Genomic DNA, 13685 nt, shown 5'->3' with positions numbered 1-13685 from the left:
GCGGGCCAGGGCCTTGGCATCCCCGGGGCGGGGGGGGAGGCAGCGAGCTCGGAGGGGCAGCCCGGCAGCGACCGTCTCCCCGGGACCTGGAGGGCAAGGGCGAAGCCTGGAAGCCGGCGCTGGAGGGAGGGACACCTGGCCATGCCGAAGGCCTCAAGGTCGCGGCAAGGAGATAACCTCACGGGCTTGCGGAGGCCACGCGGCAGGTCGAGGGGCCGCGCAGCGGGCGGACGCTCCCTCTGCTCGCCGGGCCGGAAGCCGGCGCCGGGAAGCGCGTGTGCCTGCTGCGTCCGCCCCCGCGCAGCCGCCGCGCGTCCCCGCCGCCGCGTCCCCGCCGCGCTCTCCCGCTCCGGCTCTAGGGGGCGCGCCCGGACGGGCGGAGGGCTGCTGGCCCCGCGGGTCACCTCTAGGAGACGAGCAGGGGCGGAGCGGGAGGGAGGCGGCTCCGGAGACCCGAGGCGTAGGCCACGGTCACCAAGGTGACCGCGCCCTACGTGGGACAGGCCCAGATGCCTCAGAACCTGGGTCTGAGGTAATGACCTTTCTCCCAGGTCTAAAGGTCACGGGTCCAACCGAGGGTGCCCCCTCCCCACCCAAAGGGGTGGAGGCTCAATGCCTTCTGAGGGTGCAGAGCACTTCTCCCACGGTGACGGCCTCAGAGGGTCGGGAGGGTCCATCCTGTATGAACTAGAAGACTAGATGTGGGAAGTAGCTAACCTTAAAGCCCCGCCAGAGATTCAGAGGATCATATTCTCTTCCTTTCTCCCTTCTCCGTGGTTGTAACTCTCTCCCTCTTGGCCGCCTTCTTGTCTGTCAGGTGCAGCATGCGAGCAAGCAAATCACCGCAGATAAGCAATACAAGGGCATTATAGACTGTGTGGTTCGCATCCCCAAGGAGCAGGGAGTCCTGTCCTTCTGGCGCGGTAACCTGGCCAATGTCATCAGATACTTCCCCACCCAGGCTCTCAACTTCGCCTTCAAAGATAAATACAAGCAGATCTTCCTGGGTGGTGTGGACAAGAGAACCCAGTTTTGGCGCTACTTTGCCGGGAATCTGGCGTCAGGTGGTGCCGCTGGGGCCACGTCCTTGTGTTTTGTGTATCCTCTTGATTTTGCCCGTACCCGGCTAGCAGCGGATGTGGGCAAAGCTGGAGCTGAAAGGGAATTCAGAGGCCTCGGTGACTGCCTGGTTAAGATCTACAAATCTGATGGGATTAAGGGCCTGTACCAAGGCTTTAATGTGTCTGTGCAGGGCATTATCATCTACCGAGCTGCCTACTTCGGTATCTATGACACCGCAAAGGGTAAGTCCGCTCTGTGCTTTGAAGCTGTGTACCTTTCATCTGAAAGATCATTAATGCCGTCCGAATCTTACTGAGCCAGAGATTTTCTGTAATTGCTATAGGAAGCTACTGTCATCCAGTGCAAACTTCATGTACGGATGAGATGTTGCGGGGGCCGGGGTGGGGGTGTAGGAGACAACAGACCGCTAAAACTCTGCTTTCTAGTAAAAGTGTCTCTTTGCTGTTCTCAGGAATGCTTCCAGATCCCAAGAATACTCACATCTTCATCAGCTGGATGATCGCACAATCCGTCACAGCGGTTGCCGGGCTGACTTCCTACCCGTTTGACACTGTTCGCCGCCGAATGATGATGCAGTCAGGGCGCAAAGGAAGTAAGTTTCCGCTTGAGCTAAAGATAAAAAGACTCTCGGGCCCGGGACAAGCTGGGGCCACAGGCTAGCGATGCCTGGCTTTAAAACTGCTGTCTGTTCTGGTGGCGGGCTGGGGTTGATGGTGCCTGCCTTTGAGCGGGCCCTCTGGATGCCTATGAATGAGGGTGCTTAAACGGTATTAGAGGTTAAGACCAATGAGTAGGCTCCATAGCCCTGTTCTCTGCTCGGGGCGTTAATATTTCAGTGCCGCCCACGTGAATGTGTAAATGTCGGGTTTCCCGGAACTGCCATCTGCTCGTAGAGGCGAGGCTCTGGTTTTGTCTAGTAAGTCTGGGGAGGGCTTTCATCAGCCTTTGGTCCCCAACTCTGTGTCTTTACTCTTTGCAGCTGATATCATGTACACGGGTACAATAGACTGCTGGAGGAAGATCGCTCGGGATGAAGGAGGCAAGGCGTTTTTCAAGGGGGCGTGGTCCAATGTTCTCCGAGGCATGGGTGGTGCTTTTGTGCTGGTCTTGTATGATGAAATCAAGAAGTTCACATAAGTTATTTCCCAGGCTTTCCCCCACTGTGAACAGGCATGTCGTATTATATAACATATCTTGAGCATTCTTGACAGACTGTTGGCTATTTATCAACGGCAACTATTCCACTGGTTGAAAACGGGAAGCAATAATATTCATCTGACCAGTTTTCTCTTAAAGCCATTTCCGTGATGACGGGACTCAATTATATTTTTTATTTCAGTCACTCCTGATAAATTTGAAGAAATAAAAAATATCTGAAATATGTTTTTGTCTGTGACTTAATTTGCATGCTGTAGTGAGTGCTGCATTTGAGTAGATGCTCCATGTTGAGTAAATGCTACAGTATTTCCTGAGATGGAAAGCTTTCTTTTCAAACCAGTCTCTAGCCCTTCACTTCTCAAAGAATACCTTGGTTGTGTGACCCATCCATATTCCCAGCACAGTAGCAGAATTCAGGCCCTGTGTATCCAAAACTACAGGTCCATTGCCTGTGGATGGTCATAACTGAATGAGCTTTCTCCGAAGAAAAGGACCACGTACCCACCTTTCCTCATCCTGTGGTTATTAATCAAGAAATATAAACTGAATTGTCCACTTTAAAATGGCCGTTGTGTGAATTTCATCTAAACAGGAAAAACCTTGGGGCGGTTGGGTGGCTCAGTCGGTTAAGCGGCTGCCTTTGGCTCAGGTCATGATCCCGGGGTCCTGGGATCGAGCCCCACGTCCGGCTCCCTGCTCAGTGGGGAGCCTGCTTCTCCCTCTGTCTGCCGCTCCGCTTACTTGTGCTCTCTCTCTATCTGTCGAATAAATAAAGAAAATCTTCCAAAAAAAAATAAACAGGATAAACCTTAAAATATAAGGTAATGGCAAATTTTCATCCAGTTGCCTTCCCTCATCCACCTTGACCTGGCCCAAGCCATTTTATTTTAATCCCATTCAAAGCGGAGGATTAAAGCTGGCTCAGTTAACACAGGGCTGAGGTCGCAGCGCCGGTCAAGATTACAGAGAACGAGACAACTGCCCCCACCTCAAAACTTTCACAAAAATGGTAAATGTGGCATCTGCTGCATTCTGTCAGACATGCTAATAATAAGCCCAGTCAATGGAGGACATGTATGTTTCTTTTGGATAAGCCCTTACTTGGGATCCACATGAGAAATGGTTTAGGGGCACCCAGGTGGCTCAGTCGTTAAGCGTCTGCTTTCGGCAGGGTCATGATCCTGCAGTCTGGGGATCGAGCCCCACATCGGGCTCCCTGCTCAAGGGGAGGTCTGCTTCTCCCTCTGCCCCTCGCCCTGCACCCCTGCTCATGCTCATGCTCTCTCACACGCGCGCTCTCTCGCTCTCAAATCTCTTTTTTTTTAAAAAAAGGTTTCGTTTCTGTAGCTCCTGGCTAGACCTCGGAAATCAGTGGATTTTGCCTGTAACCCAAGATTTGTATGAAGAGTAAAGCCCCACGGCTGTCAAACGGCAACATTGAAAGTAGAAAGTGATGGGGGAGCCATGTGCACAGGCGAACCCCATTCCTGAGCAAGAATGCGCACCCGGCACGGTCAAGTGCGGCTCCCGGCCGGGGTCTGCGGGCTGGGGAGTAATGCCCAGGGGAGGCGCTTGGTGCATGCCCCCTGGCCAAGCATCAAGATCGAAGTATGGCTTAGTTCAGAAAACTTCCCAATGTATACATATATCGAAACTTCAAGTCGTACACCTGAAATATATACCACTTTTATATGTTAAAGATATCTCAAAGTTCTTTTGGGTTTTTTGTTTTGTTTTGTTTTTTTAAAGAGTTTATTAGAGCACACGAGCAGGGGGAGAGGCAGAGGGAGAGGGAGAAGCAGGCTGCCCGCTGAGCAGGGAGCCCGATGTGGGGCTCGATCCCAGGACACCGGGATCATGACCTGAGCTGAAGGCAGATGCCCAACCAACTGAGCCACCCAGGCGCCCCGATATCTCAAAGTTTTTAGAAACCTGAAAACTCGTGGTATCAGAGAAGCCTGGATTGTGCTGTTCAGTTGTGCTATTAGGCAAGTTACTCGATTTCTCTAAGCCTTGGTTTTCTTCATCTGTAAAATGAGGATAATAGTGCCTCAGAAGGTTGTTGCGGGAATTAAATAATTTATGCAAAGCATCCACCATAGAACATACATAATAACCACTCTAAGTGCTAACTATGATCATTGTTAGGAGGCAGTGAAGTTTTCGGGGCTCCAGAATCAGAAATACTTGGATTTGGGGGGCACCAGCCTGGCTCAGTTCATAGAGCATGGGACTCTTGATCTCAGAGCTGTGAGTTCAAGCCTCACCTTGGGTGCAGAGCTTACATACACACATACATACATACATTAAATTAAAAAAAGAGAGAGAAATACTTCAATTTCGCTCCTGGCTCTTGTGTACTTAGCTGTATGACCTTGGGCAAGTCACTTCATCTCCCAAGTCTCAGTTTCCTCATTCATAAAATGGGGATATAATAGAGCTAACCATATTTCCTAGGGGTGTTGTGAGTGAGGATTAAGTAACATAAAGCATTAGAACAAGCATGGCATCTGGCATCTAGTAAGCACTCCAATGTGAATTTTTCATAATTAGGCTCCATTTTGTTCAATGAAGATTTGCCTAAGCAGAGCACTACTTAAGAATGAATTCAGCTGTCGGATACATGCAAAGCTACTCAACATCACTCATCATCAGGGAAATGCAAATTAAAACCACAATGAGGTATCACCTCACACCTGTTAGAATGGCTATTATCAAAAAGACAAGAGAAAACAAGTGTTGGCGAGGATGTGGAGAAAAGAGAAGCCTCATGTAGGTTGGTGGGAACGTAAATCGGTGCAGCCACTACGGAAGTTTCTCAAAAACTTAAAAATAGAAATACCATGTGATCCAGTAATTCCGCTGCTGGCTATTTACCCAAAGAACATGAAAACACCGATTCAAAAACATATATGCACTCCTGTTCATTGCAGCATTATTTACAATGGTCAAGATATGGAAGTAACTTAAGTGCCAATGGATAGATGAATGGATAAAGATGTAGTATATACATACAATGGAATATTACTCAGCCATAAAAAAGAATGAGATCTTGCTATTTGTGACAACATGGGTGGACCCGGAGGGTACTATGCTAAATTGGAGAAGTCAGAGAAAGCCAAATACCATATGATTTCATTTATATGTAGAATGTAAAAAACAAAACAACAGGCCAACGAACACACACACACACACATACACAGTCTCAAATACAGAGAACGGTGGTCGCCAGAGGGGAGTAGGGTCGGGGGGATGGGCAAAATTAGGCGGAAAGGATTAAGAGATACTGACTCCCAGTTTTAAAATAAGTCACAGTGATGAAATCCATAGGGAATACCGTCAATAATATTGTAGTAATATTGTATGGCGGCAGACGGAGACTACACTTACCGTGGTGAGCATCGTGTAATGTACAGCATTGTCGAATCACTCTGTTGTTCCCCTGAAACTAATATAACATTGTATGCCGACTACACTTCAATTAAAAAAAAAAAAAAAGAATGAATTCAAGCCTACTTTTCTTTTTCTGCAACAGATTAGACACATTATATTGTGTAGAATTTATATAAAATAAATTTCAGCTTAGGTCTTTTTCAGCTATAGATTTGATCCTGGAAGAGGGTAAGGGGCTCTCCGCTTAGGGCCGCAAACCGCAATACAAGGGAACCCCCACCCTCTTTATGGTTATTACGATAGATGTGGACTCACTGATCCGGTAGCTATTAAAATAAACCTGGGACCAGGCATTAATGATCAGAAAGCAAGAAATGGTGTAGCCTACAACTGGGTGGCTGACATGGATGAGGGGTTTTTGTTGTTGTTCTTTCTATTCTTGTTGTTCAATGATTTTTGAAATTTAATTTAAAGACAAAGTGGTTTTAATCTCTCCAAGCTGTGCGGGATAGTGCTATAGAATTCATTATGTCCATTATGTTCATGTGAACATTGATGGTACACAATCTTAGCAACACCCTAATTTATGCCGTTGTTTTGTTACTATTCAATGCATAACAGAATCCGTGAAGCCTGATTCCAGGTGAGAGAGCCAGAATACAGGTCAGCTCGCGCACAGCCGCGCTTCTCATTCCAGGGGCCTCTTCACTCGGTCACTGGAGGCAGCGTGCGGCGGGTGCTCCGGACCGCTGGAGAAAGAAACCAGGGGTCTCCCCACAGGGGCAGTTTTCGTGGATGGTAAGTCATTTAAGCCATTATTTTGGTATTAAAAGAGATGCAGATATGTTAGAGAGTCTCTTGCACAATCTGAATGCATTTTAAAAAACATAAGCTGCGAACGAAGAGAGTTCTTGCGTACCGAGGACCATTGATTGCTGGCACTGTCCCCAGACCCCTGGGGAAAACCTATTCAGCCTCCTCTGCCACTGTGGATACTTTGGTAGAAATGTTTCAAAAGTACTGCGGTACCAGGTAACAGATTTTCAAGTGTCAGGGTTACTGGGATGAATTTCATTTCTCCTGTGAAGTTTGCAAATATAGTATCTCTAATTTGTTGGGGTTGTTGTTGTTGTTGTTGTTGATTTTTAACACCATTAATATCTGTACATGGTAATCAAAATCAAATAGTAAAGGAGAGACACAAGACGAAAGGCAAATCTCTTGTCTTCCCTCTCCCATCCCCTGTGCCCCTCCTCAAAAGTAACCATTATGAACAGTTTCTGGTAAATCTCTCCCCTCCAAAATTGACGCATATGGTAATAGCAGCTGATTTGTTTTTATCGGAATCATATTCTGACTGCTTGGCTTCAAAATGGAATGATTCTTTCAGACTGGTGTCAGACTGTGGGGTCTACCAGGACTCACAGATGCTGTCGGAGACAGGGGCGTTGTGGAAGGGGTAGCTTCTGGACTCGGAGCAAGGATTTATTTCTAAGCGCGACCCTTTATTAAAAGCCCAAACCAGTACTCTCCTTTCGCGTTTTAGCTTTGGTTGCTGAGCGACCGGGGGGCAAGCCACATCTCGCATCAGAGCTTTGGTTTCTCCTGTAAAGTCCTCTCCAGTTTTAGATGTCCTCAGGCTCCATCGTTTTTACATAAAGCCGAATCGGTGAAAAGACTAGGATTAGGTGATTTAATCCTTCCAGAGAACATTTTTAAATATCGAACACAGTTGTAAGTGAATAGTCTCTGACTCAGAGCAGTCATTTGCAGACTGTGTGGGTGGGTTGGCGTTGGCAAGTGAAATTACAAATGTAAAGATTTACATTAATTTCGGGACCAAGAAGCTGAGCAACAAAATTACAGCTCGGAGTTTGGGTCAAAGGTGACCTGATTTACCTCCAAATAATTAACATCTGTCTTTTCAAAGCCCGATCTTATTATGTATAATGTGCACTTCGGTATGCAGGTGGAGATTTATTTGAACAACAAATACTGGATGTGGCAATTTCTGGACACAAAAAAATGCCTTGTGTTCCACTTAAAATGTTTGGAGGAGCTTTCCCATCATTTCAGCCATTATTTGCTTTATGTGCAGGTGAACAAGTTCAGATGCATGGTGCTCTTCTTAGCCAAAGGCTTAACAGAGCCTTTGGTATCCTGGCAACAAATATAAACAATGTTCAAGTGACAGATTGAATGGTTGTTTTTACTGGACCCTCTTCAGATACAAAACTGAGTTAAATTAAAAGAGTCTATGAATCCATGCCTTTTTCATGACTGTCAATGAAGGGGACATGGGAAGAGAGGTCTGCTTTTGATGGTGAACATTCATCCTGGGTTTTCATTTCCTTGGGCAACTTTTGCAAGGCAGGCAGGAAATGTAGCACTCTTGAGATTTAAGAGAACGTGCCAAATGTGATCACATGACCCATTTCACCGACTCTAACGTTTTCACTCCCCAATTGGAGATGGTTGTGGCTGGAAAGGCATAACCAGAGAGAGAAGTCTGTACTTCGCGGTTGACGGATGGATTCCCCAGGGCCTCGTGTCAGGGAGTGAAAAGGAAAAGTCTTCCGTCAAAAGGAGATTCCAGTGCCCTGCTCAGCCAGGAGCAGAGACGTCTCCGGGCCAGAGGCAGGTGCATGGCGAAGCTAATGATGCTTTGGTTTCAGAGCCACCCCTTGCCCGGGCCCCTCCCTAGCCCTGGAAGGCACCATAGCAGCGTATCCATTTGGTCATGTGGTCTTGTAAAATGTTCCAAAGTAAGATATGCTTGTGTTTTTTTAAAAGAGGGTTCCAAAATTATATAAGCTGATGTCCTCCACAAAATCTGTACTGACTCCTGCTGGAGGAAGGAATTGGGGGCCAGCCCCGTACGTCGGGGCAGAGGCCTCACCCAAGTCTGGGACTTCCTTATCACCCGATCTCCCCGCTGTTCCCCACTTTCCCACTCGGGACTCACTCGTGGGACTCTTGAGCTAGAGGTCTCGTTTTCAAACACCAAACTTTCTCATGGGACAACTATCCAACTCAACTGCTTTGCACCTCAGTTTCCCCATCTAGCATATGTGGATACCACCAGCACCTACCTCATAGGAATAGATTAAAAGGGTTAATATGTGTAAAGTGCTTAGAACAATGCTTTACATTATTTTCATTTTATTCATGGGCTCTATCCCTGCCCTCCAGATTTTCTGAAGCAGTCTCAAGAAAATGCCACAGGTACTATAGACAGTGAATCACGGGGCGCCTGGGTGGCTCAGTCGTTAAGCGTCTGCCTTCGGCTCAGGTCATGATCCCAGGGTCCTGGGATCGAGCCCCACATCAGGCTCCCTGCTCAGCGGGAAGCCTGCTTCTCCCTCTCCCACTCCCCCTGCTTGTGTTCCCTCTCTCACTGTGTCTCTCTCTGTCAAATAAATACATAAAATCTTAGACAGAAAGAAAGAAAGAAAGAAAGAAAGAAAGAAAGAAAGAAAGAAAGAAAGAAAGAAAGAAAGAAAAGAGAAAGAAAGAAAAGAAAGAAAAAGAAAAGAAAGAAAAAGAAAAGAAAGAAAGAAAGAAAAGGGCACTTTTGAACTGGACTGAATAGGGACGTTGCTTATAGTGATAATTCTGAGCTCTAACTCAGAGCACTCATTTTACAACAATGATTATGAAACAGAGCAAAGGTCAAAAAAAAAAAAATCCCTCCGGCCTCACACCCAGACCCCACTCACTGCTGGCCCATTGGGTACTGTATGATCACCAGAGCTGCCTCTGCTCTTAGAGTATTTCAGGGAATCCACGGGGTCGCAGCCTGATTCCCCAGCCCTAGGCCCTCACGCCCCAGGGAAAGAAGCTGCTGGAAAGAGGCAACACACCAAGACCTTTGAAAGCAAGAGATCTCTTTTCACTTTTGCAATGAAGCTCACAGCTCAGGAGTGCATTTATTATAAAAATTGAGCCTTGAGGTGGATTTATCTTAGAAGGGAAGGTCAAGGGGTAAAGGCAGGTGCGTGGGCCACTAGGCAAAAGCATGCCGCTTGCCAATTAGGATAGAAAGCTGAAAGCTTGGCCAACCGACATCGTCATTCCACTTCAGCCCCATGCTTCTCTGCGTGTCTTGGGTCATCATGGGTTAGTGCCTTGGTCTGTCCATCAGGAAGACTGGAAATCAACTTTTTCTTGTTGGAGTTACAATACCGTTTCTTAGTTCTCCTACTAGGGGCTGTGGCCCTTTTCAGAATTTCTAGAGCCAGACAGATTAGATGAAGTGAAGCCTGTTTCTTGTGATAAAACAATTGATAAAACCAAATACCAGGGACTTCTCAAAAACTACAGAATCAGGGTAGGATCATGGCTATTTTGACCTCTTCTGTGCCCCATGTCATGCTAAGCGCTTCACAGGATGCAGATGAACTCTCCTGATCCTCTCAACAGGCCTGAGAGATAGGAATTCTAATTAATTCCATTTCACAGCTGACAAAACTGAGGCTTGCCGAGGCAAGATAATGCATGCACTCTGAGCTGTCTGACTTGACGGGAGTTTCCAACGAGCATGGCAAGGTGAACCTGTCCAACTTTTTATTGCGGGTCATGAAACATATTAAAATATGAAAGCCGGCTAGTTTCAATAACAAAAGACAGAATCCACTTGACAAATAGTGAAGAGAAATTGTAATAACCAAAGCACGGTTTACAGAATCCATTTTTAGAGGATAGGTTATTTTCTCTTTTTATTATTTTTATTATTTTTTAAAGATTTTATTTATTTGAGAGAGAGAGTGAGAGTGAGAGAGAGCACGAGCGGGGGGAGGGGCAGAGGGAGAGGGAGAAGCAGACTCCCCGCCGAGCAGGGAGCCTGATGCGGGGCTCCATCCCAGGACACCCCCCCCTCCCGCCGAGATCATGACCTGAGCTGAAGGCAGACGCTTAACCGACTGAGCCACCCAGGCGCCCCTATTCTCTCTTTTTAGCCAATTTAAGAATTATTGTTGTAAAAAATCACTGGAACCTAAAGCTCTTGAGTTAAATTTGATTTTATTCAAGTTTCGTTAACCTTCCTTCTAAATGAAGCCTCTTAGCAAAGAACGCTGAGCCCCCTGTAAGGCTGCATGCCTGGAGGCTGGGAATATGGGGCCCTGGGGGTAGGCTTAGCCCAAACCGAATACCACAAGCACATGGCCAGATGGTGTTTGGCACCCCTTCGCCTCTCACCAGGGTTGGGTCTCAGAAAAACGCGGAGACCCGGCTGGGCCTTGGTCTATTTCACCCGACTGTGCTTTACCTGGAGAGACATTTCTACCACTCTTTTCAGCGCATGCTCTGTGGTCCCAAACCAAGCCACTTGCCATTCCCTAGTCACACCACCCGTCCACTTTCAGGTTTCCAGACTGTGTTGTATTATTACTCCCCCCTCCCCCGCCCTTGGCCAGGACATAGTCCTTCAAGACCCAGCTGAGATCACAAGTCCTCCTCCTCGAGCCTTGCCCAGACTCCCCGCCCAGGTTCTCTGCCCTTGTCTTCTTTGAACTGCTCAAGTAGTCTATTTATATCAGCTCCAGGAGCACAGTGATTTTGTCTGTTTTATTCATGGTTGTAACCCCTGTGCCTAGAGCAGTGCCTGCCACATAGTAGGTATTCAAGAAATCATCGTCAAGTGATTGCATTATAATGTTTATTTCATGGTATGGTAGCCACGTGCTTCCTTGTCTGTTCCATTAGGGGCTCTGTCTTGCTCCTCTTTACGTTTCTAACCCCAAGCACAGACCCTAACGCATAGTGAATGTCCACTGGAGAGAGAAATGAGTGAACGAAGGAAAGAAGGAAGGAATGAGGGGCGCCTGGGTGGCTCAGATGGTTGAGCATCTGCCTTCGGCTCAGGTCATGATCCCGGGGTTCTGGGATCGAGCCCCACATCGGGCTCCCTGCTCCTTGGGAACCTGCTTCTCCCTCTGCCTTTCTCTCTCGCTCTGTCTCTCATGAATAAATAAAATAAAATCTTAAAAAAAAAAAAAGGAAAGAATGACACGTGGGATCTGTTCCTTTGGTTATCCATCAGCATGAATGATTCGGGCTGGATCCAGCCTCTCGATACCTGGGGACAACTCAGCAGGGCTAAATTGCACGGGACCTTTCCTGTCTTGCATCTGTTGTTCGCCCTGCCCCTGGATACAGCAGGGGTTTGGAAATCCTGTACTACTGTTATGCTGTCCATGCTAGAGAACTGGAGAGCCAGGGGCTGGGGACACCTCCCTCCCCAGATCTGTGTCAAAACAGATCTGAGTCCACAGGAGGTGCCCCTACCATCCCGGGAGCACACGGTGCCCGTTTGATCATAAGCCCCTGACACAGAGCCCTCCGTATGGTAAATACGAGGTGGGTATGATTGTGATGGTGACCGTGCGGAACACCGATTGTCACACCAGATGACTCAGGCCACTCCAGGGGAGAGGAACAGGCATGTTACCGGGGCACCTGAGGACACTGCCATCAGAGCTGTACCAACGGCACACCCACGTGACCTATTAGGGCTGATTAGACCTGACATACTTCTGCGCCTGGGCCTGATGTTCCCAGCTCCCAAGACAGCATGGTCACTGAAAGCGGTCAGAACCCTAGAGTGAACGTGACCCTCTTTGACCTGCTCTGAAAGCAAGTGAGTCTTTTCTTGCCGTCCCTCTCTCCCTCCATCTCCATCTCTGTCTCTCTGTCTCCTTCTCCCTCCCTCCCTCTCTCTCTCAGGCGGATGGGAGGCCCTTAGGGGTACCAGGGTCTTGGTCTATTGCTGCTCACCCATCGTCATTTCTTGAGCGTTTTACTGGGGGCCAGCACTCTTCTAATTGTGTATGGATTCTCTCATTCAGTGCTTTCAGCAGCTTTATGATGCGAATGCTATGATGACCATTTCTCAGATGAGAAAACTGAGGCAGCTGACAAGCCACATAAAGCCCCTGCCGCTGAAAGCAGAGGCCCCGCCACTCAGAGAGGGCCAGGGAGCAGCACAGGATAGTGCGGTGCCTGGAAAATGACCGTGGAGAGCTGGGGAAGGGAACTGCTTCAGTCTGGGAACCATCGGCCTCTTTGGGGACTGACCCAACGTCAGCCGTGAGGAGAGGCACTTGATACAGTGCTTTCTTAAGAGCATGACTCGGCCTCCTTCCAGCTGCGAGACCGTGGGCAAGGAACTAAGCTCTCGGTGCCTCAGCTTACTCGGCTGCGAAATGGGGTCAAGAACAGCACCGCAGTGCGGACGGAATAAGTGAGTCAGGATCTGCGAGGGGCACGGGCGACAGCTTGGCACAGAATGTGTGCTTAGCGCGGAAGGCCGCCGGCTCTCGCAGCGACAGGCCAGGCTCCTCCGTTGGGAGGCTGGCTTTTCCCAGGGAGGCTTCGTCGGGGGCGCTCCCGGCGCGGTGGCTGTGCGGCGGTCTTCGCTGTCAGCGGGGGAGTGGCACAGGGAAAGGTCACCGCGGGGCACGGGGGGATCTGAGGACGCGTCCCTGGCCGAGAGGAGGGCTGGGCACGCCCTGGGGGGCACAACACGGCTGCCGAGGGCCTCGTGACGACTGAAAGCCGCTGGCTGCGCCAGGCTGGACGACAGACGCGGGCTGAGAACGTCCCCGCGCAGCCGCCGCCGCCAACGGCGAGCTCCCCGCCGCCGCGCCCCGGGCGCCTCCTCGCGGCTGCCTGCAGAGGGCGCGCTCCTGCGCCCCGGCTCCCCTGCGCCCCTGCGCCCCTGCGGCCCTGCTCCCCAGCGGGCCTGCTCTCCTGCGCCCCTGCAGCCCTGCTCCCCGGCGGGCCTGCACCCCTGCGGCCCTGTGGCCCTGCGCCCCGCGCTGCCGAAGGCCGGCTCCGGGTGCGGTGCCCTCCGCGCAGGCTGCTCCCCGCCCATATTGTGCCAGCCCACCTCTGTCCGCTGCAGCCGAGAACTTCCGACCTAGAACCCCCCCAACCTGTCGTCCGCACTTGCGTAATTTGGAACTTGGACGTGTGCTGGTTGGTTCCCTAAGAGGCGGCGCAAGGATAGCCTAGCAGGTGTTTTCTCCCCGCATCAGACACAGCCTCTG

The 13685-nt window shown here is 49.4% G+C and overlaps 1 protein-coding gene across 1 annotated transcript in view; it reads left to right on the top strand.

Moving 5' to 3' along the window:
• Positions 1–2461, top strand: part of SLC25A5 (solute carrier family 25 member 5) — a 2894-nt gene extending 433 nt beyond the window's left edge. The window contains exons 2-4 of the mRNA XM_044911565.1: positions 818–1304; positions 1535–1675; positions 2063–2461. Coding sequence (XP_044767500.1) covers positions 818–1304; positions 1535–1675; positions 2063–2220 — 786 coding nt within the window. The 3' untranslated portion in view covers positions 2221–2461. The remainder of the gene's footprint in view (positions 1–817; positions 1305–1534; positions 1676–2062) is intronic.
• The last annotated feature ends 11224 nt before the right edge of the window (positions 2462–13685 follow it).

This window comes from Neomonachus schauinslandi, chromosome X (genome assembly GCF_002201575.2).
Source record: "Neomonachus schauinslandi chromosome X, ASM220157v2, whole genome shotgun sequence".
Taxonomy (NCBI): domain Eukaryota; kingdom Metazoa; phylum Chordata; class Mammalia; order Carnivora; family Phocidae; genus Neomonachus; species Neomonachus schauinslandi.
Note: the sequence above shows the minus strand (reverse complement) of the source record. Positions and strands in the feature narration are given on the sequence as shown.